Source organism: Triticum aestivum, chromosome 4D (genome assembly GCF_018294505.1).
Source record: "Triticum aestivum cultivar Chinese Spring chromosome 4D, IWGSC CS RefSeq v2.1, whole genome shotgun sequence".
NCBI classification, from domain to species: Eukaryota; Viridiplantae; Streptophyta; class Magnoliopsida; order Poales; family Poaceae; genus Triticum; species Triticum aestivum.
This window is the reverse complement of record NC_057805.1, coordinates 88477141-88502634: the sequence shown is the minus strand read 5'-3', so window position 1 is coordinate 88502634 and position 25494 is coordinate 88477141. Positions and strand designations below refer to the sequence as shown.

At 42.7% G+C, this 25494-nt stretch overlaps 2 protein-coding genes across 2 annotated transcripts; one reads left to right on the top strand and one right to left on the bottom strand.

The window, feature by feature from the left end:
* Positions 1-6245: 6245 nt before the first annotated feature.
* On the top strand, positions 6246-13599 carry LOC123096407 (sec1 family domain-containing protein MIP3). The gene is made up of 7 exons (XM_044518144.1): positions 6246-6581; positions 6934-7077; positions 8676-8828; positions 10558-11058; positions 11160-12680; positions 12756-12824; positions 13231-13599. The coding sequence occupies exons 1-7, from the start codon at positions 6534-6536 to the stop codon at positions 13357-13359; spliced, it is 2565 nt and encodes an 854-aa protein (XP_044374079.1). The 5' UTR covers positions 6246-6533; the 3' UTR covers positions 13360-13599.
* Positions 13600-15980: 2381 nt separating this feature from the next.
* Positions 15981-18013, bottom strand: LOC123096405 (putative auxin transporter-like protein 4). Its single transcript, XM_044518143.1, has 2 exons — positions 17046-18013; positions 15981-16953 (listed from the first exon to the last, which is right to left on the bottom strand). The coding sequence occupies exons 1-2, from the start codon at positions 17834-17836 to the stop codon at positions 16293-16295; spliced, it is 1452 nt and encodes a 483-aa protein (XP_044374078.1). The 5' UTR covers positions 17837-18013; the 3' UTR covers positions 15981-16292.
* Positions 18014-25494: the final 7481 nt, after the last annotated feature.

Here is a 25494-nt window from a genome sequence, read left to right as displayed (position 1 = left end):
CCAGAACATTATCTGGCAGTTAACGAAGGAGGTGAAACCCTAGGCACAAAGTCCAAGTTTCCGAATAGCTTAGACCTAACCTCATACTGGGTTAGCATATGACTCAAACTCACTTGTGGCTTTGTCCTCGCCTCGGGCAAAAAGGTAAGACGAAGTTGCTACCACATGGACTATTGAGTTTATATGTTGGTGTCCACTCACTTTTATAAGTTAGCGAAGCGAAGTTATCACAACCATACTCACACACATGGGCCATCATGAGAAATGGCCAGGATGTCACTATGGGCAAAAACAATGATATTAGAATGCCAATAGCATCTATATAGCCATTGATAGATTAGAAACGCAGAAAATAGATCCTAAAGAACAATACACAAATCCGTAATAACTCTAGACATTTTAGATATATCACAACTAATATAACAAAAATCATATTTTAACAGAAATAAAATACAAATATGTGAACAATACTAGGAAAACATCAAATTTTATTAGTAGGGCAAGTAAGTTTCCAATTCATGTGCATGGGATTATGAAGACATGCGGCATACTAGTCAAACACAGAACAAAGCAACACAACTCATCTCATCTCAAAGAATGGATTGAACATCATCTCTAGTCCTACTTACCAATTGACCTTTTCCTTTCCTTTTTCATGTAAAAAACTGCTAACTTTATTTTATTTTATCATAGAACAATTTTCTATGGTCTTTGCATCAAAATATGAGACATGCAAAGATCATAGGATTGAAGATGAATCCATCATTTCATAGATGAGAACAATAGAGACAATCTCATTGACACATATACAAACATACCTGGAGACATGGATGAATATAGAAACACAAGGGAAATCGTGGCAAGTACCATCCATGGAAAAGAAGGTCAAAAGATATAGCAATGAACTAGGGGTTTAGGACGTACGACATCTATCAACGCGTAGGCATGTGTTTCTTTTCATATCGGGAATCATTCAACCACAAAGGACTAAATTTAATATCCACCCTAAAATTGGTTTTAGGCTCGCTCGGGTTCCCTCCACGATGTGATACACATAGGCTAGTTTACACGATTTTGATTCTTGTTTGAACTTGCAACAAAAAAGATCTCTAGGTGGACATGGTGCTCCCGATCTCTATGCCTCTTTGGATAGAAGCACCACACAAATTACCTCTGCTTGCTGAATACATGACCGTGCATTACACACATTGTTCCATCTTTTCCCTTGTGCCTCTTATGGTGTCGCGTGACAATATTCTCACGAATAACTTTACAACTATCCACTTTTGTTTCTCTTTCATGACCCCCATTTCACGACAAAATAACCAGACTTAGAAATTTAGTTGGTTCTCACCTCCTCAAATGCTTCGGTTCGAATAGCTGTAAGAAGATAGTGTGCATTGATGTCGCTTGAAGCTACGTCGGTATTTTCCCAAAGAGGAAGGGATGATGCAGCACAGCGGCGGTAGGTATTTCCCTCAGATATGAAACCAAGGTTATTGAACCAGTAGGAGAACCAAGCAACACAACGTAAGCAGCCCCTGCACACAAATAACAACACCTCGCAACCCGACGTGTTAAAGGGGTTGTCAATCCCTTTCGGGTAACGGCGCCAGAAACAGTGCATGGACGGGAGAAAGTTGTAATAGATTGAATAAATAGATCGCAAATAAAATAAAGTGCAGCAAAGTATTTTTGTATTTTTGGTTTAATAGATCTAAATAAAAAGTGCAAATAAAATAGATCGCAAAGCAAATATATGAGAAAGAAGACCCGTGGGCCGTAGATTTCACTAGTGGCTTCTCTCGAGAAAGATAGCAAACGGTGGGTAAACAAATTACTGTTGGGCAATTGATAGAACCTCAAATAATTATGTTGATATCCAGGCAATGATCATTACATGGGCATCACGTCCAAGATTAGTAGACCGACTCCTGCCTGCATCTATTACTATTACTCCACACATCGACTGCTATCCACCATGCATCTAGTGTATTAAGTTCATGGAAAAACGAAGTAATGCAATAAGAACGATGATATGATGTAGACAAGATCTATCTATGTAGAGATAGACCCCATCGTTTTATCTTTAGTAGCAATGATACATACGTGTCGTTTCCCTTTCTGTCACTGGGATCAAGCACCAAAAGATCGAACCCACTACCGAGCACCTCTTCCCATTGCAACATAAATAGATCAAGTTGGCCAAACAAAACCTAAATATCGGAGAAGAAATACGAGGCTATAAGAGATCATGCATATAAGAGATCAAAGAAACTCAAATAACTTTTATGGATATAAAAAGATATGACTGATCATAAACTCAAAGTTCATCAGATCCGAACAAACACACCGCAAAAATAGTTACATCATATGGATCTCCAAGAGACCATTGTATTGAGAATTCAGCGAGAGAGAGGAAGCCATCTAGCTACTAACTACGGACCCGAAGGTCTACAAAGAACTACTCACGCATCATCGGAGAGGCACCAATGGAGGTGGTGAACCCCATCCGAGATGGTGTCTAGATTGGATCTGGTGGTTCTGGACTCTGCGGCGGCTGGATGAATATTTCGTCGATGTCTCTAGGGTTTATGGAATATTGGGGTATTTATAGAGCAAAGAGGCGGTCCGAGGGGCACCCGAGGTGGGCACAACCCACCAGGGCGCGCCTGGGCCTCCTAGCGCGCCCTGGTGGGTTGTCCCCTCCTCGGGACTCCCCCCAGGTGCAACCAGGGCCCAATATCTCCCTTCTGGCCCATAAAAAGTCTTCGTGAAGTTTCGTGCCATTTGGACTCCGTTTGATATTGATTTCCAGCGATGTAAAAAACATGGAAAAAACAGCAACTGACACTTGGCACTATGTCAATAGGTTAGTACCAAAAAATGATATAAATTGACTATAAAATAATTATAAAACATCCAAGATTGATAATAAAACAACATGGAACAATAAAAAAATTATAGATACATTGGAGACGTATCATGCATGTATTACAAAGATAAACCCATGGTGGAAAAATGCATAAGTAAGATTTTTGAGGAGCACAAGGGATCCCCTCTTTTGACGGAGAGATCATCTCCGTCGGTACCCTGTGTCACACCCTGAAAATTGCATGAATTAATTGAAGCAGACACCGACCATTAATCGAGCCATCATTTTTAAAATGATATTGCCTTGACCGATTTCAAGTGTTTATCTTCATTTTTTATTGGATGTTTCAAAGTTTATCTTAGTTGTTTTATTTGGTGTTTCCATAGGATTGTATTTCATAGAAAATCCTATAACTATCCTCTTCCAATCCTATGGCCTAAACTATTCCCACTGATCATGGCATGTGGTTAAAAACCCCAATTTTTTTGGACAAAAAGCAATTAAACCCATCTTCTTTTCCAACAGTCCAAAGTAGAGCTTTGAACTATTTATATATTTTTCCATAACATAAATTTATTAAATTCATTTCTGAGGTCTATTATATATAAGATTATGATTCCCTTCAAAAAATATTAGTTCCAAAGATATTTAAGTATTTTTTGGATTCTTTTGAAAGGCCAGAAATGGCACCCCCCAAATTTTTGTGGAGAGACTTGTTTGATCATTCTGGTCAACATATGTGAGTCTCACCACATGGTCGTGTGTACTTCCTGCGTCCACGAATAAGTGTCTATCTACCTTTTGTCCTAGGTCAAAGTTCTATAATTTTGACCAACTTCATACAAAAGAGCAGTGACATATATGACATCAAATTGATATTTTATGAAAGTACATTTCAAAATGGATCTAGTGATACTAATTTAGTGCCATAAGTGCTGCCACTTTTCCCGATAAAGTTGGTCAAAATTTTAAAACTTTGACTTAAGACAAAAGTTGGAAGTACACCTATTCGCGGACAGAGGGAGTATCATGTTGCCCAAATATCAATCAAACGTCCTTGTGGTCAAACCTAGGGTTTGATGTTTTGCTCATTCCTCTTGTTGGTAAAATCCCTAGAAAATTACTAGAGACTCTCCTCATTACCCATGGCACGATGGTGTTTAACTAATGATGGGTGAATACTAGTTCCATGTTCGTTTGCGATGAATGAGTTTGTGGTTAATTTTCTATGAAAATTGAGAAAAGTACATGAATGTATGAGAATACCAATCAACTACCTTGCAAAAGATCTTGCTAATTGTACGACGATATGAAATTCGCCCTAGAAAATATATTATATCCGAAGAGCTTCCTAGGCGATTCTTGGAGATAAGCTATTTTTCTTGCTCATGGGTTCTTCCCCTTTGCCTCCTATTCTGATGATACCACATAAATGATCCAACTCTTTCGCATTGCTTCATCTTTTTCTGTATGCTAGCTCCTAAGTTTAGATATTCCGCACTGAAAAGAAAACATGATATGAGAAGCCACTATCAACGCTCGAGGTGCCAGAGATGTTTGGTACTCCCTCATTTGTTTGCAAAATCAATGAGAGACAAGGCTAGCAATTTATTTCCTCTCTTACCCGTGACTACTCGATTGGGTAGTTATTGATTCATAGTGATATTCAATGCGGAAGGCGCAAGCATGCATGGCCTATTTGATCCGCTGTAGTATTAACTTTTAGAAGATGATTATGGTCCTCTAAAAGATTTAGAGTAACTATACTGAATTTCTTAGAAGAGGAAATGAAACATGAGGCTATTTTTGTTAGCCTATCACAGAACTTCCTCCCTTAGGCGTTGTTTCATGCTTATTTGCTAAAGATTTTCAAGTTGTTCTTTAGTGAATAGAGGAGTACTTTTTAGTCATGTCGTAATTTACTTCAGATACTTCTCATATTTTCCATAATGGGTAAAACATACAACACATCTAGAAGAAATAAATATATACATGATGTGGTGACATTATGAAGTTACAATATCATGAAGTAGTTTTTGTGTGCCCAACATGAAGTAAATTCTTTCAGGACTTGTTTACATAGAGAAGTGTTCTATGAAATATGCATCGTAGACGTTTTTGAACATATGAATTGATTACATGAATTACAGAACAAAAAATACATCAAACACAATATTGGTTACGAGCTATTTGTATAAGCCATTTGCATGAAGAATGATGAGTCCAAAAGACTGGTGAATAGGGCACCAAAGGAGTTCCTAGACTAACTTTCTATGGTCGTTGCTAAAGCACATCAGAGCAAAAACCACCGTCATTGTCACCTCCTTAGCACACGATACATGGATGGATGCTCATCAATGCACAAATGTGTGTTGAACGAAATTTACCTTGAGCTATCTAGTCTTTGGTCATAAGCACATGGTGTCTTAGCACAAATGATGTGTTGGATGATTTTCAAGAAATCATTAAGCATACGATCTAGAACCTACAACTAGGTATAGGAGGAGACTTTGCACATTAGATGTTTTTAGGTCTGACATTTTTTTCTGTATTTGCAAGGGAGAGTAATAGTGTGAATGAAAAGAATTTGGTGAGATAAAGAAAAGAAAATAGGAGTCAATCAGAGCCTGTGCCAAAAGGGCCACACCATAATATGGTAGGAGAAATTTAGCAACATTGGTTGCTAAAAAAGGTAGGGTAGGGAGTTGATTTTTTGCGGTCGATCTCAATGGATAGCTTCAAAAGTCTATTTGAGATTTTTTTTGTCACAAAGGGATTTTTGTCCACCTAAATACGAGAGACTACTACGGAGACAAATCTCAAACTTGGGTTGGCTAGGTGGTATTAAGAAAACAGATTAAGTAACTTAGCTCTACTAAGTCACAACACGACTTTATCATTAGAGCAAATATTTACAACCAAGATTATTCCGGGTAACATAGACTATGCACTGCGCATGTGTATTGTAGCATCAACATAGTAGACATGTTTCATGTTCCATAGCGCACATAATGTTCACTATCATGGCCATCAATAATTAATTTTAATTTGATAGTCAAGAGCTATGCTAAGTTATGCGGTTACTTTGAAGAGCTAAGTCACTTGATATCACCAATACCTCGCTAACAGGGGTAGGCTTGGTCGTATATGAGAGTTTATGAAACCTTGACGAGTTTAAGGTACAGACTAATAATTTTCGTTATCATCTGAAATTTCCTCAACTTTCATGGGATCATTTAAATATTTCAAATTTAGATTTTACATTCGGGAAGAAATATATTTTATTTGGAGAAAAGGAAAGAAGAGAACTGATGTTGCTTTTGTAGCTGGGCCGTATTCGCATGGGCTTGTGAAACCAAAGACTGAACTAAAACGGAGCTAATCCTCCTCCTGCGAGCCCCACACCGTCTCCTCCGCGCTCATCTCCCGTGTAGCAGCCAGCGACGCATCTCCGGCGAGCTGCAGCTCCGAAGGTGGTATCCATCTCTCCTCCCCTCCCCCCTTCGGCGGGAGCAGCGGGGTCTCCGGGTTCTCTAGCTGCGGTCACCGTCGGCAGTTCCCCTCCGGCTTCGCCCCTCACCCACGATCCGACCGCATCACCCGGTGGCGTCGCGGTGAAGGTTCCGCAATCTTCTGGGGACCTAGGGAGTGAGACGCCATGGTGGCGGTGGATCTGATCGCGTCCTGCCAAGACTCCATCGGCCAGGTCGAATCACTTCGCGAGTTCCCCTTTGCTGGTTCCGTACTCTTTTTTGGCTTGCTCGTTTTCTTGTCGATCCTTCGAAAAGTATCAGTGCGTAATTTTTGATGATGGAGCGCATGAGGATTCCTAGAATTTTCCGCCTCCAGCAGTTTTTCTGTTGAAGAAGAAACAAACATTTGAAGCTTCCGAACGGAAGTAATCCATCTTAAAACGAGTGGTAAAACATGGGGCTGCTTTATTGTTAACTCAATTGCAAAACAATTGAGAAAAACTGCCCGTTGATGATTCTACAGTATAGGCATAATCTTCCCAGCTTGCGCTATAGAAATTGATTCAGTTACTGGTGCTTTTGCAGATTGGGGATGAGATTGCGGATGCACTAGTGTACCTAGATGCAGGCACTCTGGAGGCGTTCCAGTTTATAGGAGCATTCCCTCTGCTTCTCGAGCTCGGCGCTCGTGCGGTCTGCAGCTTGGAAAGCACGTCTCCTCTTGATGCTGTAAGGTTCCGTCGCTCTCGCTTTCTATCTAGTATCAAGCAACTACTGAAATCTACAACTTGCCCTGTTTCCCTATAATTTGATGGTCATGGTGCTGTGATTCTAGTTTCTATGGGTGGTGTTGGTGGCAACTCGAATGCTTAATGAATGTCCTGTAGCATTACTGGGCTATTTTTCTGATGATTTATGCACTGTACCTGCATTGTGGAAATTGACTATGGCCAGCAGATGTCATACAAATAACACACCTTATAAATTGCAATTCACTTATTTTTGTCGTATTAAGTTAGTAGGCAAGCCAGAACCTACATGTATGCACACTGGTTTTAGCGATGATGTATTTCTATATGCATCTCACCTCATATAACCCCCTAACATGAGTTTATGGATGGTTTTGCCATCACCGGACATGTCAACTATTATTGCTTCTTTTGACATCCATCTCACCCTTTCTTCGCTAACCATAAAGTCATATGCAAGTCAGCTGGTAGAGCCAGGTCTTGCGATCAATGATGCCAATACATGTTTGTTGTGTGCCTCGATCTCCTCGGGCTCCTGCGGTCATGTGAATGATAGTGTGTGGCGTACAGGGCACTTGGCACAGGGCTCTGTCGTCTAGCATTGCCATGGCACGGTGTGGCATGCTGCGTGTGTACGTGGTTGCACGTATCTAGAATTATCTATCCATGAGCTTTTTTGACTCAAGTATAACAGCCGTAGAAGCAAACAGTTGAGGGGAATGTGGGTAGAGGGGGAAATAATTGAAAGAAATGTGGTGCCTTCTGTCATCACCTGAACAGCATCCGCCGTGGCCTCGTGGGTGCCGAAGTTGTGACGGTTGTAGTTCATAGTGAAAGTTGGACTTCTGCTATAGTTAGGGTGGTAATTAACTAATTGTTGAAGTACTGCCTATTGATCTGGCAACATACTGAGTCTGTATAATTTATATTTATCTTTTCTTTTTCTGATTTCTTATGATGGATAGGAAATGACAGTCCTAGTAACCAGCATGCTAACCTTGGTATGCAAGTGTCATGAGTACTGTGAGGTGGGCCTTGCAGCATGGCTGCAGAGATACGGGATGCTAGAATAAGAGGCATTGACCATAGATGAAGGAGAGGGTTTTGAAGAAAGAAGGTCGTATACGTTCTTGATAATAATGGCTGCACTTCTTCATCTTTAAATAGAATAGAGATTTCGAACCTAACAAACATATATGATGCAATCTACATCTCCTCCCAAACTAACAAATGCGACCGAATCGATCAGTGCAGCTCTCACTATCCTGACGTCCCTCATGGCCACAATTGTTTTTAGCTGCATTGTTGGCTTGCTGTGCTGTAACTAGACTGTTGTGGCTATCTGATTGTTGGGTCTTGGGCCTTAGCTTGGCATTTGCTGCTGGTGTGCACATCAGACTGGCTGGTACTCTGCCACGTCGATAACATTGAAGATGCAGTATTCTTATATGCACTTAACAAGGTTTTCTGTGTCTTTACTATAGAAACAGGGAAATTTTATTACTTTGTGTACTCGAGAAATGGTCTGTCTTGTTGTTCTGTTCTTTACCTCATCACCTGATGTGTCTGTGTTCGCAGGTTGCTGAGTGGAATTCAAGTTTTGCTCATCCAGCAAGGAAGATTGTCGTGATTACATCACGCCTTCTTAGTGATGCACATCGGTATATTATACGCTGCTTGGGCAACCATGGAACTGTTTCACATTGTACTGTATTGACAGCAATTTCCGAGGTGCTTAACCCCTGCAATAATATGTTAATTGTGATGACTGGTTTGCTTCTGAAGGGCCTGATCATACTGCTAATTATATTATTTTACTAAATTTTAATTTTACAAATCAACTTCCAACGTAACTCTTACAAGAATTTACAGCAACTATGGCCTAGATGTTTCAATCTTCACCGGACTTCCGTGGGGACTGGTTTTCCCTGAAGTGCATCTTTCTCGTGTCTTGACGACGTCTCTTGTCTCCATCTTGGTGATCAGGCAAATATCCTTCACGGCCTTAGAGTCAGTCACCTAATTGTGATAGCCCGGCTTAATAGGGATGATAGACTACTCATATAAAGAAGGAATTCCTTCTTTTCTAGGAGCCCATTCGGAAAGAACTCCAAAGTTAAGCGTGCTCAGCTTGGAGCAATTTTAGGATGGGTGACCGATTGGGAAGTTGGTCCCAGGTGCGCACGAGTGAGGAAAAAGTGCACAGGAAAGACTAGTGTTGATTTGTGGGGCCAGTCTAGACCCCCCAGTAACCGGCTGGTGTGTCCGGGGCGTTACAAGTTGGTATCAGAGCCGACCCTCGCGGTTACACGGATGTTTGCGGGTCAGGTGCACGGTCACACGGCATGGCACATGTGCCGGATTGGACGCACAGACGTGTGCCAAGAGGGAACGTTCATGTGGGCCGACGAGGACGTCGGTTCCTTTGAGTGGGGGTGTATGTGATAGCCTGGCTTAATAAGGATGATAGACTACTCATATAAATACGGAATTCCTTCTTTTCTGGGAGCCCATTCGGAAAGAACTCCAAAGTTAAGCGTGCTCAGTTTGGAGCAATTTCAGGATGGGTGACCGACTGGGAAGTTGGTCCCAGGTGCGCATGAGTGAGGACAAAGTGCACAGGAAAGACTAGTGTTGATCTGTGGGGCAGTCTAGATCCCGCCAGGAGTAACGGCCAGTAACCGGCGGGTGTGTCCGGGGCATTACACTAACCAAGGAGTTTTTACATAGGGGATGAATGGTGTTTGAATTTACTATTATCTACTAGGACCCATGGTCAGCTCAAATGATTTTCCGAAACCATTCTGAGAAAAGAGTGTCAATATTTGGATCCAGAAATCTATGATCTTAATTTTTCATGGGCTGCTAGAACCCCCCTATGGTTTTCTTTCCCTCCGCATTCGCAGTTCTTACGTGGAACAGGGAATGATAATGCCACGATTCCTCTCTTCATTGAAAAATGCAGTATACTTGTACTGGTGCAGGAGTTCATCTTTTTCTTGAAAAAAAATCATCGAAATACATGTTGGTCACTGCTCATGCTGGTAGCATTGCATCTACTCTGTCTGCATTGTTTGATCTCTGTTTGTTAGTGGCTTGCATGTTCCCTGTTCCAAAACTTATCGGATTTATCATAAGGTCACCATGAGTCACATACTTTCTGTTTTATGTAGTTTGTAGTGTACTTGTGTTTTTCACTGTATCTACTTCAAAACTAGCCTGATTCGGTTGAGGTCCTCATGATTCCTGAACTATCTGATTTATGTAGTAACCTTATATGAGGGTATCAGTAAGAACTTCTTTGCGTACATTGCTTCCTCTGCAATTTACAGTTAGTTTTGCCAAAATGTATGCCCATCTTCCTTATTCACTTCATTATCTTAGAACTTTCTTAAATCTATTTCAAGTTATCGCAAAATTATGCGAGGAACCTTTTGAACCCATGGTGAATTTATTGCAGATTGGTCACTCAGCGTACGTTGGTTCCCCACTTGGACCAGATGCTTTCCGGGAGTATGAGACATTACTCATTCAGGACCATGAGGAGCTTCTAAAGAAGTGTGGGAAGTTGAACAAGGATAAAGATAACATTTCATACACAGAAAGAGATTTCACCTCAGATGGTGATACTAAGTGGGGTTCTGGGGTGCACTATGGCCCTTCTGAATCTAGCCCGAGGAAAAAGGATTTTTCTGATGATGACTTAGGTCAGGTTGAAGCAAGAGGAAAGAGGTTGTCTGTAACCGTTTGTCACTTTCCGATGATTTTCTCTCCTATTTCCTCAAGGACTTTTGTTTTACCTTCGGAAGGTATAATTGCTGAATCATATCTGTCAAATCACCGTGAGGATTCCCTTAGCCCTGGTCTACCCTCCATATCTACTGGTAAACCTTTTGATGGCGATGAGGTGCCCCCAGGACTAACCTTGACTGCTCAATTCTTGTACCATTTGGCCAATAAGGTAATGACTTTTATCATGTGCAGCATGCTGCATTGTAGTTGCTCTTATCTATTTTTCAAGCACGAAACCTTTTGTTGATCTCCATTACAAAATTTGTGTAGATGGACCTAAAGCTTGATATATTTTCACTTGGTGATACATCAAGGGCCATTGGGAAGCTGATGATGGATATGTCAAGTCTATATGACGTTGGTCGTAATAAGAGTTCTGCTGGTCTACTGATTGTAGATCGTACAATTGATCTCCTAACTCCTTGCCTTCATGGCGAATCATTTCTTGATAGGATGCTGTCATCGTTGCCACGCAAGGAAAGGACTTCATCCTGTTATGCGGCGAAAAATCCTCAAACTCCCAGCGAGCATTCCCAAGCTACTGTAAAACGTTCCCCACTAGATATAAAGGTCCCTTTTGAATCAGCCTTTGGCAAGGAAGAAACTAAGAGCAGAACCAGTATGCTGTCTGAAAGTATGATGGCATTTGTGTCTGGCTGGAACTCTGCTGAGGTTGACTCCGAAGTTACCTGGCTACCTGATTACTCCGACGAAGCACATGATGGCAAAGTAGGCACTCTAAGTGGCTCTTTCCTATCCAACTATGCTGGAGTGCGCTACTTAGAAGCATTACTAGACACAGGAGCAAAAGATGGGTTGGTGTTGATTAAGAAATTGCTTATGGAGGCTTTACAGCTTGAGAAGCTGTCCTCTCCATCTAAAGGTCGACAGACGGCTTCTATTTCAGAGCTCCGTTCTATGGTGCAAATGCTCTGTCAACACGAGCTGTCCTTGGTAAGAAACAGAGGGATTATTCAGTTGGCACTGGCTGCTGAAATGGCTCTCCAGGAACCTCAAAGTACTCGCTGGGAGGCCTTTACAAGTGCTGAGAGAATATTAAGTGTAACATCAGCCGAGACAACTCAAAGTCTTGCCAGCGAGATTCGTGATTTCATCAACACTAGCACTTCAGTGGAATCTCACAAACAAGGTAATACCATGGGGTCTACGCAAGGCCTTCTGACTTTCCAGGACATATTACTTCTAACGATTGTTGGGTATATCTTGGCCGGCGAAAACTTTCCTACATCGATAGCTGGTGGTCCATTCTCTTGGGAAGATGAACGGTCACTGAAAGATGTTGTGGTGGACTCTATCCTTGAGAGGCCATCATCTGTGAAGTTCCGGTTCCTTGATGGTTTGGAGAAGGAACTTGAAGCTAAAGGTAGATCTAAAGATGGTGATAGAAATAAGGACTCTAGTGAGCCTACTTCTACCACTACCGATGATTTTGATGACCAGTGGGATAACTGGGACGATGATGATGATGCTGATCATCAAAAAGAGGAAGCTTATGGGGACATGCAACTTAAGTTGGAAGTACGGGATAGGGTAGATCAACTCTTTAAATTCTTTCATAGCTTGTCCAGTATGAGATTACATAATCAAGCTCTTGGAGAAGGGTTGGCAGCACTGAGTCGGTTTGAGACTGATAGCTACTCAAGAAAAGGCTTGCTTTATAAGTTGATATTAGCTGTGTTAACGAGATTTGACATACCTGGCCTTGAATATCATTCATCAGCTGTTGGCCGTTTATTTAAAAGCGGATTGGGTAGGTTTGGCCTTGGACAGGTACGTTGGTCCATTGTTTTCTTACTTGCTGTGACATTTGTTTAAATTATGAACTCACAGTTGTTTTGCCTGCAGTCCAAACCAAATTTTGGCGATCAAAGTTTTCTCATCGTTTTTGTTGTGGGAGGTATCAATACTCTTGAGGTACATTCTGGTCCATATTTTTTGGCTTTATTTATTTTATCATGTCATGATGAAGTTTGTTGTTTCTGTCATAGTTTGTGATATATTCATTAGTAGTATTGAATCTCGATCTGGAACTACATTAAGGATGCACAACAAGATTTTAATTCGTTTTATTGGAACTGTCTAGATCAGTACGCTGCTTTATTAATATCCAGTAGAACCTCTTGTCTCCACAACATCAGATTTTAGTTCATACAGCTTGATAAGCATACGTCAGATCGCAGATCTCTAATTCAGAGACCGCAACCAACCAAAACTAAAGAATACTTGCTTCTTCCTGAGAAAAAGCATATAACCCAAATCCCTGTTTATTAGTGTTAGAAAGCAGTGTTGTCTTTGATAAGCTTGGTGTTTTTCATGCAAGGTCCGGGAAGTCATGAAGGCAATCTCAGAGAGCGGCAGACCTGATGTGGAGCTCATTCTTGGTGGTACAACCCTTCTCACCCCAGATGACATGTTTGAGTTAATGTTGGGCTCATCCAGCTTTACTTAGACATTAATTAGACATAGATTTAATTCTTGCTTATCGGTACAGTAGCAATCATGTAAATTTAATCTGTACATGTTTTTGCTTCTGCGATGGAATTTTTGAATATTTACTGGCTTAGAGAATTGTTAAGTCACAATGTTGTAAACTCATATAATTTCCACCCTCATTGCTCAGGAGGTTGTATCAGAATATAAGATCCAGCCCCCGGCTTCGACCCAGTATTTAGGCTGTACCTTTGGACTATATTCATATAGTGTCAGCAGTACAAGAAAACTAAACAGACAATGGCCAAACGTGGCAAATAACTTACAATGGAATTTTTTTTGCTAACTTCCACCTTTTTTCGCCAATGTACCTTTCTGTGTGTCTTTTTTTGCCTCCATTAATAGGTAGCAGATGTACTCAATTGCCTACCTCTACAATCTCTGTCAAGGCATCGTGACAAAACTTTCACCATCTTTTCTTTCTCTTCTCTACCTGAAACTTCCAAATGCACCAGGCCACGGCTTCATTTCCATGAGCCCTCCAAATCTTGGTTCTCTTGTTGTTGGACACTTTGATCTCTGGAGAATCTTGGTGTCACATCATTTCCTTTTATCAAGCATGCATGTGTAGACTATATTGGATCCTTCAATTATTGCCACACGCGCACACTTAGTGAAGGAGCCATAGATGGATCAAGCTTCTCCAGATCTGGAGTTTGGCGTGAGGGGCTGTTGCTTGGGCACCCTACAGTCTCTGTCCTAACAGGCAGGCTACCGTTGTAGCTTTGCTTGGCCTGTACCCTGCCTGGCTGCATCTGCTTAATCTTATTAATCATCTGCTATGCTAATCGCTGAGATAATCAATGTTTTGTGTCCATGGAACCGTGGACATGTCAGAGACTCTCAGCTCCGAATAATGCATGCTCTTGGATCCATGGATGGATGTTTGCCTGATCTTGCTGTCCAGTTTGTTGCTGCCTGGATCTGGGGCTATGCATCTTGTAGTTTCCTGATTCAGTTGATTTGGCTGGACCTTTCTGTCGGCTAACTTATGGAAAATGACAAAGGAAGTGTTACGAGCAAGCATGTGTTTTGATTTGCTGATACAAAAAGGAGGATTTGAAATTACAATGTGTTGTAGCCTTTCAGGATATCATCGTCTAGTTAGCTTGCCACGCTTGAAAATTTGCAATGACAAATAATGTCTGTTGATACCTGAAGAGTTCAGACTAGAAGGTGAAGGATGATGGTCTTCTGGGCTGGAGGAGATCTCGCCCAGTCCTCTTCTCGCCTCTTGGCGCCTGTGCATGCCGAATGATCCCTGTCCGTACCCCGCCGGAGGTGGAGAAGAAGGCGATGCCGCCGCTACAGACACGGAGGCGACGCTGCTATCGGCGCATCCGTGGTTGATTGCGTCCTTCCTTCTCCCATGATCTGTTGTCATCTAGTAGCAGTTGTCAGCATTTCTGCATTCAGATCACCCGGTTGGTTGAAGTAGCAGTCTCCATGAAACTGTACCTCCCCCAGCTAGTGTTGACTGGATTTCAGGTATATCAACCATGTTCCAATTTATGAGGCGTTTTGAATATTTTAATATGGACTACATACGAGTGAACAGACACACTAAAACACATCTATACACATTGGATTCAGAAAAAAGTTGGAACATCTTATAATTTGGAACGGAGGGAGTACCTTTTTTTTTTTCAAAGGAGTACAGAGGGAATACTTAATTAGCTTCTTTTCGTTTGAAAACTTGTTGTTCTGCTTTTCGTCACACATGATCTCGAGGGTAGCTAGTCCTACAGTTACTTCACAACAAAGGCATGCATGGACCAGCAACGCCGAGGACAGCCCTCTCACACCTTTCCCCAACGTGCAATGCACACATGCTGTCAGTTCCAGCTGATCTTTCTTCCCTTCTTCCTCATCTCTCACTTCATTATCAGAATCTGCAAGTGAGAGTACCATATATAGCGCGACGTGTAAACAGATATATACTCGCTTTGATTTTCTGGGACAAATTAAAGGTGGACCAAAGCAATGCGTGATCATTGTCACACGTGATTCTTCGACAGCTGAAATTATTTAGTTGTCCTGTGGGTATCATCAGTTAACTGGATGGATGGATGCATCATCATCATCATCACCATAGGATGTCCGCTTTATTGAAGGGGATGGATCATCACCACTCCTAGTAGATGGTAGGACCCTCTAATTAGTCTAATGTATCCAGGAGTATGTGAAGATCCGAACTGGAGTAATTGATTAGCAGGGAGGGTCGCTGCAAACTGGCATGCATATATGGACAGGACATGACACAAAATCTCTAGAAATTATCTCCACTGTTGTAGTGTAGCAGCACATGCATGCATGCCACATCACAAACTCGCAACAATTAAGCTAAATAAACACCCCGCACAAAAACAATTGAGCCAAACAATCTTTGATCATCCCCTCTCGGGTTCTGAACTCTACAAATTTAAAATGCTTCTAATTAAAAACCAAGGAGAACAAAAAACAAGAGCAGATCAATACTACGTAGTAGCATAGTAATTCAGAGATGGATTTTTTCCCCAAATCATATAGGAGAACTGCATGTGAACTTTGTAGATGGGAGAAGAACAGAGCGGAAGCCCGTACAAAGATGGATATATCACTGATCTTAAGATACATACATTATATACACATACATACAGTCCTCATGAACTGTTAATTACAAACATGACACACACACACACACACACACACACACACACACACAAAACAGAACACGACACGATCAAAATTCAAAAACAAGCTCCGATTTGATTTTTTTTTCTCTGTGAGAGATTAACTAGAGTTTCTTCTCTCAGGAAGAAACTAATTAACTAGGCGTGTTGAATAATCTTTTAAATTCAGTTTGCTACTTATATGGGTAGGTGATTAATCAAAGATTTAAAAGCTAGGTAATTAGTGCCTTGGAGGGCACTGGTAGCACTTGGTGAAGAGTCCGAAGGTGTTGACCTGGCGCACAAAGTTGACGGTGCTGGCCCAGCCGCCGAACCCGAAGCCGACGACGAGCACCCACGCCACCACGAAGCAGTTGGCGGCGTACATCCCTGCCCATCCCCCGAGCCCCCGCGGCGGCCGCTCCACGGCGCCCTCCCTGGCCGCCGGCGCCGCGAAGACGGCCATGTGCGCCGCGGCGGGGATGATGTACACGGTGAAGCTGACGAGGAGGGACCCCACGGTGGAGTTGATGGGGCCGAAGAAGGGGAAGACGACGGCCAGGAACCAGATGGGCGCCACCACGGGAAGCCGCGCCGCCGCCCTGCGGAACACGCCGGTGCGGTCGCCGTGCACGCCGATGGCCTTCTCCCAGACGAAGTAGAGCGGCGTGCAGGCGAAGCCGAAGGTGATGAACTGGTGGATGAGCATGAGGACGACGGCGGCGTCGCGGAAGGGCGTGCGCGGGAGGAGGGAGAAGGCGTTGGAGTGGTCGAGCAGGGCGTCGCCGAAGGCCCAGTACATGGCGGACGCGGACGGCAGCGTCAGCGTCAGCACGTACAGCGTGGCCATGAGGTAGATGAGCTTGAACTTCTGCGGCTTCCACATGGCGTGCATGATCTCACTGTGCAATTATGCATGCAATGCAAGATCCATGAGCAGGAGTTCGAAAAACATGCAAAATTACTACTTATAAGAGAATAGTAAGATGATTACACAGTGACAGCGTGGCCTCCGAAGGTGTAGAGGATGTTGGTGGCCCCGGTGAAGTAGAGCACCATCTTGGTCGGCGCGGAGTGGGTGACCCCTTCCAGCCTGCCGTGGACGAGGGCGGCGGCGGTGAGGTACCAGGCGGTGTAGGTGGTCATGAGGAGGCCGAGGAAGGACCACATCCGGTAGTTGTGGAAGGAGGGGATGAAGACGGTGGTGGCGCAGCAGGCGCCGAAGATGTAGGTCCACGTCCGCTTGTCCATGGAGTCGTTGATGTAGTAGATGTTGCTGGCGCAGGCGATGAGCTGGATGACGGAGCCGAAGAGGAGGAAGGTGCAGTTGAAGAAGAGGCCGGCGTTGCGCCAGTGCGTGCCGAGGAGGCCGTCCAGGACCTCGAACCACTGGATGACGTGGCCCCGGAAGTCCACCTTGTCCCGCTCCTTGCGCGTCCGGTACTCCACGTACAGCACGCTGATGAGGTACGCCGTCCAGCTCCCCATGAGCCCGTAGAAGAGCTGCAGCGCGATGCCGCTCGCCATCCCGAGCTGGGAGAAGGAGTAGGGCAGCGTCAGCAGCACCTGCGCCACCTGGTTGGAGGAGCAGCTGAACCACGCGTCGTACGCGGAGCCGCCGTGCCAGAAGAGGCTCGACACCAGCTTGCTCCTCCCCGACGGCGCCGCGCCGCCGCCGTCTCCGCCCCCTGCCCCTGCCCCTGCTTGATGCTCGCCGTCGCCTCCTTCTCTCTCCATCTCCACGTAGTTCCCCGCCACGATCGTCTCCACCTTCTCCGATGCCATCCTCGCTCTTCTTTCTCTGCTCCTCCTCTTCTCTCCCCTGCTATGGCAGATGTACTATATAGGATCGAGCAAGCAAGCAGCTGGCGAGATCGAATGAATCATAAAGAAAACGCTGGTGTAGCTAGTGATGGGCGCATGCATGCATGGATGGGGGCGCAGCACACGAGCAGACCTGGCCCATGCACCAGCTGGCAAACTAGTTTGTGATCTTTCTCTTCTCCCCTCTCCCTTTTTCCTTTTCCGTTCCTTTGGTACACATACAGCGGCCGTTCAGTGAATAGTAGGAGAGAGATGGGCGAATGTATTGTATGATACAAAATGCACTACTAGCAAAGATCTCTAAACATGGGTCCGACTGTGATCTTTGCGTTGGTAACCAGAAGGTGTGATTGGAGCTTAGTGGCCCATGCAACGTTGGCGCATGGCATGTCCTTGTGCAAACCCATCATTGCTTGGAGGTTTAGAGATAGCTAGCTGCCGATTAGTCTACAATCAAAAGGTTTTCCTCGCACAAATATGATGTCCACTTTAGTTAATTTGATTGATGAGTTCGCAATGTGTAGTTGGGAGTACTAGGCTTTAAGGTGAATGTTGTAATAGTTTGGCAATTAACCCGGAAATGTATTTTATTCTGTTCACACGGAAAATTAGTTAATTAAGTTGGCAAAATTAAGAGATCAGATTTCCTTGTGTCAGTGTCTAATGTTTATATGACAAAAATTCCACTACACCTTCATATGTAAGCCCTAAGATCGACAAGAATATCAGTAGAGAGCAGCAGCGCAGCTAATTAGTTGGCACACGTGTGGCGTAATAATGTGGAGCACCATCTCCCAGCCCTGCAGCAATCATCATTAACACGAATGAAATAGTGGAAAGAAAAAGAAATGAATAAACCTAGTTATAACTTAGAACAGGGCATTCATAGTACTACAAACTGGATGAAAATGTTATAGTGCTAGGGGATCTATGGTATAATATTAACTGTTCACATTAGTTAACTTCTACTGTAGTCCAAATTCAGGACGCCATATGTTGCCATCCATTTTTCTCTAGAAATTTTGCGACCGCATCAGTTTGAGAAATTTTAGCAGCAAAAATGATCATTTCAGAAATAATTTTGTAGACATGGGGCTTACATTATGTTTTTAGCAAACCTCCGGACTTTGTTGATGCATTAAACAAATGAGTATGTCAGATCGAACAAACCAAGACAAGCGAGCGGCACAAGTCCTTGACAGAACTTGAAATTTAGATCAAGCCAAGTTCTTTGAAGTTGTCATCTCTGGCTTTAACTTATGCATCTCAAAGTTTCACCTTGACCCAGGTAAAGAAATTGCAGGTAAAATCTGCACTAGTTGAACTATCTTCAGTGATTTTAGATATGCATGAATCCGCTACCCAATAGGTGAGGACATAAGGTTGATGAACACATTATGACAGGGAACACACCCTTTGCACCACAAGTTGCTGAACCACTTCTTTGTCATCCTACTACCAATGAAAACGGAAGCACAGAAGATGATTGAAGTCCATATTTCAATCCTGAATTGTCACGGATGTCTAAGAATCAACCCTAAACTTTAAATTGTCTAACTTGCAACCTTGAACTATCTAAATCGGTCAAGTTTCAACCATGCCCTCTCCTCAAACCAGCTTTTGATGAGTTTTAGTGCTTTTGACTAGTTGACTGCCCGGTCAGTTGTCGTGTCACCAACTATGGACAAAAATGAAATTGTCCAGGAAAAAAAAATGTAAACCAACAATACCATGGTTATCATCTGTAATTGTACTACCTTTGCAACACAAGTTGCTGAATCACTACTCTGTCATCATATTACCTGTGAAGATAGAAGCACAGAAGATCAAAACGGGAGAAAATGACCAAAACACACCAGCTAACACTATCATCACTACCACCACTGCCAAGACAAGCCGAAGCGTCAGACAGTGATCCACGCAATCAATGACCATTGATCTATGCGATCAAGTGACCACATGTCCTCCAATGTTGTACGCTCCGCCATGACAACTACACTAGGCATGAGAATAGAGCATGTGACTTCCATTCCATACATCGTTGCACCCACCACTTAAACGCCGCTACCAATAAACACACAAAAATAACATGAAAAGGGACTACAACACCTCTTTGCCGTTAATCCATGCCCCCTCGCCTCCTGGTGTTCGATAAGGAAAAGAACAAAGATGACAAGGGTTTCTTAGTGCATTGTAGAGGGAAGGAAAAATCTTAAAAGAATGTGATGTGTGTGGGAAAGAGGGGGGGGGGGGGAGGGGGATAGTACTCCGTCTGTTTAGGTGCATAGGGCGCCTAGTGATACTAGATATTCCAAGAATATTAGTAGTCGAGGTTGTAAATAATATCCCTGGTAAACCACACATCCCCTCGTTCGGCTCCCCTATGCACCCACCTTTAACTTCTTGGCTCCCCTTTCCACCCATGCACATCTCAATCCTTCTATCTGTTCACATGCATGACTAAATGCATCTTTCAATTGCATTTTTGAGAGCACACAATAGGCTCATTTCCATCATTCCAAACATAATATTGGCCTATCATAGTGTGTCTTGGTTGCGGTACAACTTCTAAGGTGCCCTGATTAGCTAAAGAAGTGTGTGTTCACATGATATGAGTAGGAGAGCTCTACAAGGAATCGACTGGGCAGCCCCTTAATAACTTATAATATTTCTTTATTTCTCTCTCCCTTTTTATCCCTTTTTGGTCCATTAACTAATTGGCAAATTAACATTTAGTACTTTTTTTTGCGGGAACCAGATTTGCGCTTTAGAGATTCTCACATAAACTACTAACCAACAAATCTCCCTAGGATATTAAATAATTAATAGGTTTGTTGGTCTTGAATGTGATGATGGTCTCTTTTTGAGGAAGCACCACTTAGTTAGGGGCAAATCAAATCAATTAATGTATACATCAGTTGCAAAGAATCGTGGCTGATTATTGTGTAGCCCCTTCATTTTTATTTAATTCATATTAGCTTTGTCTAAAGTCAAACCATGTAAACTTTGACCAAGTTTGCAAACAAAAAATACATATACACCACAAAATCAATACCATTAGATTCATCATCAAAAATATTTTCACGTCATATAGATTTGTTATTGTAATTTTTCATATTGTTTTGTATAAACTTGATCAAACTTTATAAATTTGACTTTAGTCAAAGCAAATATGCGCAGTAAATGAAAACGGAGGGAGTACCATCGGATCACATGATGTACATGACACTAATTTAATTTACATAATTAAGACACAACCACTTGAACTTCTGCGATTGATTGATTCTCTCCCATAGGTAGGAGTACTTCACAATTCCTCTAATTAGTTTCTTCGCTGAAAAATCTGTGATAGAAAAGAAAATGAGCTAGAGTTCCATCATTTTTATCATAGAACACTTCAAAAGTTCATGAAAATTAGCTTAAGTAACTTTTTTGAGTTCCGTCAAGCTAACTTACTAGCTAGGAGAAGAAATCAGCTAGGGGGGTAGTACTATAGTTTGTAATTACACAGGTACTCTTACATGTTTGAGCAAATTAACATGCTGCACAGAAGTGATCAACGATAGCATGATCGTGATGATGATGACCACGCGAACATATGAGCGATCCATCGACCCTAGTTTCTTGGTAGCTTCCTATTCAGTGATATCATGATTCACTACCTTTGGAGTTGTAGTTAATTAGATGTTGTTCACTAAACAAAACCAGGCTATCTGCAGATCTGCTTGCTGTGCTGCACAATTGTGTGGTGCGGTACTGGCAGGCCACCTCTCTCTCTCTCTCTCTCTCTCTCTCTCTCTCTCTCTCTCTCTCTCTCTCTCTCTCTCTCTCTCTCTCACATGGCCGTCCTCTTCGCGCATGGACCTCTCTTAGTTGCTTGATCTGGCTCCCCTTTTGAATTGGGACCAATGCATTCATATATATTTTCGAACTGTATCGGACCGTGGACCATCTCAAAGGACAACCACATAGATTATTATCTAGGCATGTACACAAGCTAGCCTCATTAGAAAAAAGATCTTGGTCATGATTCTTCGACTGGCCAGTTGCATGCATGCATCATTCGCCCATATGGTCGCTAGTGACTAGCCATAGCCAACTAAATGCAATTCATTTGGCCGTCTATGCGTTAATTTGGAAAACCAGAACCAAATTCGCCGTTTCTTGAGGCACAGATAATATGTTACTATATTTTATATGGGCCTTCGACACACTAAAATCTCGGACCTTAGCCTAGTAAAATTCTGAAGAATCAAATTCGCCTTTTATTCCTCAAAATAAATAAATAAATCAAATTCTTCTTTTGATTTGCATGACTTCGTGTACCAGTGGTGGATTTGGTATTTTTGAACACAATACAGACGCAAGCACTCCTATATACACGCGTACACTCACCCCTATGAGCGCACACACGCACACCCTATCTCTATGAGCACCTCCGATTTTACGAAGTCACCGTAGGCGATTCGTAGTCGACGGGAACGTCTCCTCCCACTAAACGCGCATCACTGAAAATTCTGAAATAAATCCAAGATAAATGCAAGCACCAGGACTTGAACCCTGGTGGGCTGGGGATACCACTGTCCACCTAACCATCCAATCACAGGTACTTGACACCGGTGGTGCCACGATTACATATAGGAACATATATGAATAGTATAGCTTCAATAACCGGTTCAAATGTTATGAGAACCATAGTACAAACAATATAATTTGGTTTTGTTATCATCATAACTAGAAGGGTTGAGCGCGCTTCGTTGCACGTTGGTGTTGTTGTGATTTCATAATCTTTGTTTGTTATTTGGTTTGCCGCATGGGGAAGATAGTGTTTTTTAATAATAATGTAGTGTTTTGGTGGGCTTTTTTGTCAGTGTGATTATGTATTAACTGTTACCCAACTCATAATTATATGAGGACATTTCCTCCCGTGCTTAATACGAAGAGCTATTCTTGTGTGAAAAGTGCCAACGGACTATCTTCTTATTTTCTGATTGTTCTTCCGTGCGAGTGACCACATGTATCATATTGCTATTAGAAAGTTACCTGTTGGCCCTTCTTTTCTTAGCTGGTGAGAGGATGTGAGGGACTAATGTGTTTTTTAGGCTGGTTGATGCAATTGACTCTGTCAAAATCATGAACCAAATTCAAAATTGAATACCTTAATTGAATGAGATAGCCCCTTAAGAAATCGTTCCGGTGTGCCGAATGGTACTACTATCCTGGGGTCACTAGTAGAAAACAGGGCTTAGGTCACAGGACAGTTTTCACATTAGTCCCGGTTCAGTCACGAACCGGGACTAATGTGAGCATTGGTCCCGGTTCGTGCGGCCAGGGACCTGCCGGGCCTCGTGGGGGCATTGGTCCCGGTTCGTCCGGACCCTTTGGTCCCGGTTGGTGGGACAAACCGGGACCAATGGGCCACGCTCCTGGCCCACCACCCTTTAGTCCCGGTTCCTACCACAAACCGGGACTAAAGGGCTGGTCCTAGTTGCGGCCAGTGTTTAGTCCCACCTCGCCAACCGAAGGGCGCTCACATCAGTTTATAAGCCCGTCCCTCTATGCCTAAATTTACTATGAATTTAGGTTTAATTTTCTCTATAAGCGCATCTATGTTTATTTTTTTATATTTATAAAATAAATAAACCTTAATAAAATAAATAAAACTAATCAAACCTTAATAAAATAAAATAAAATAAACTATAGTAACTACAATAAATAAACCTTAATAAATTAAGTAAAAATAGCAGCAGTAAAATAAATAAAAATAGCAGCAGTAAAATAAATAAAAATAAAATAATTAAAGTAAAATACATAAGTAATTAGAAATAAAATAAATAAGTTTTTTGTTGTAAGTAGAAACAAAACAAAACAAATAAAGCAAAAGAGAAAAAAACAGAGGAAAAAAATTATGCCACCTACTGGGCCACCACGGCCTGAATACGACTAGAAACCCATCCATGGGCCAGGATTCAGGCCCGCAGAAGGCCCAGTAGGCCCACAGGAAAATAGTGACAGAATAGGCCCGTAAGCCTGCATTTGAGAGGAGCTCGAAGTGGTCAGCGCAGCTGCGCTTATAAACCACTGTCGAAGCCTCTCGGCTAGCGAGGTGGGACTAAACATCCCACCGCACCACGCCAGTTCCAGCACAAGGCCTTTGGTCCCGGTTGGTGCCACCAACCGGGACTAAAGGGGGCATTGGTCCCGGTTCGTGGCACCAACCGGGACCAATGAGTTCCCTATATATACCCCATCGCCACAGCAGAGCACTCCAGAGTGCTCTGTTTTTTCTGGCCGGCGAGGGGAAGGCATTTGGGTGCTCTATCTCACCTCCTATGCACATGAGGTGTTCGATGAAATGTCTGAGCCACACTAGTTAATCTTTGTCCTCTCGAAACTCGACCTCCGAGCTCCATTTTCCCCGAGATTTTTCTAGGTTTAGCGGTCCGTCACGTCCTGTCCCCGTCTTCACCGCCGTCGATCGCCCGCGCCGATCTCGTCGCCAGCACCACCGTGGTGAGCCTCTTGTTCTTATCTTCTTTCTGAAAGGAAAAAAAATTCTTACTTTAGATAGTTACTTGTCTAATTTTGTTACTTTTATTATTCCTTCTTATTACATAGTGCGATGGTTTTGGTATCCGCCCCCGTCGGCCCGTCCTGTCTATGATTCGGATGTGGTATATATTATCTTTTTATAACTATTTGGTTCATTTATTGTTTATGACAAATATACCGAACAACGTGACATAGATTTTATTTATCTAGGAGGTGGTTGAACCGGAAATTCTAACCGACCCTATTGTCGAGAGGTTAAATTTAGTTGAAGAAGAAAACAATTACTTGAAGGAAAAAATAAAAAAATTGAGGAGGAGAAGATGATATTGGAGTTGCATGTTGCGGATGTCGTCGATGATCACAAGATCAAGATGGATGCAATGCGCTTGAAGATTAGAAAGATTAGAAAATATGCCATTCATACCGAGGCTTGGTATCATTATGCCGTTGGATCAATTGTTACCTTGGTTGCGATTATGATCGCATTTGTTTTCGCATTGAAATGTTTTACATAGTTTCAATGTATGGTTTAATTAATTAGATGCTCTGGAGAGCTATATATATGTTGTTAGATGAGAACTATGTATGTACTTTGGTTCTAATGTGATGATGAACTTCTATTAATTTGGTCACTTAATTATCTATTCATGATGTTCTGTAATGGTTTTTGACACACTTAATTATATATAATGCACGCAGATGAACCGGCAATGGATGTACGGTGACAGACACACCTCCGAGTACATTAAGGGCGTGCATGATTTTCTCGAAGTGGCTGAGGCAAACAAGCAGAATGGTTTTATGTGTTGTCCATGCCCTATATGTGGGAATACGAAGTCTTACTCTGACCGGAAAATCCTTCACACCCACCTGCTTTACAAGGGTTTCATGCCACACTATAATGTTTGGACGAGGCACGGAGAAATAGGGGTTATGATGGAAGACGGCGAAGAAGAAGAGGACGATGACAACTATGTGCCCCCTGAATACGGTGATGCTGCAACGGGGGAAGCTGCTGAAGATCAAGAGGAACCAGACGATGTGCCCAATGATGCTGCAAGGGGGGA

Coding starts and splice junctions, on each gene's coding strand:
- LOC123096405 (XM_044518143.1), bottom strand. CDS start 17,836: ATGGCATCGGAGAAGGTGGAGACGATCGTGGCGGGGAACTACGTGGAG. Junction 16,954..17,045: donor GGAGGCCACGCTGTCACTGT/GTAATCATCTTA, acceptor ATAATTGCACAG/TGAGATCATGCACGCCATGT.
- LOC123096407 (XM_044518144.1), top strand. CDS start 6,534: ATGGTGGCGGTGGATCTGATCGCGTCCTGCCAAGACTCCATCGGCCAG. Junction 8,829..10,557: donor TATTGACAGCAATTTCCGAG/GTGCTTAACCCC, acceptor AATTTATTGCAG/ATTGGTCACTCAGCGTACGT. Junction 12,681..12,755: donor GTAGGTTTGGCCTTGGACAG/GTACGTTGGTCC, acceptor TTTTGCCTGCAG/TCCAAACCAAATTTTGGCGA.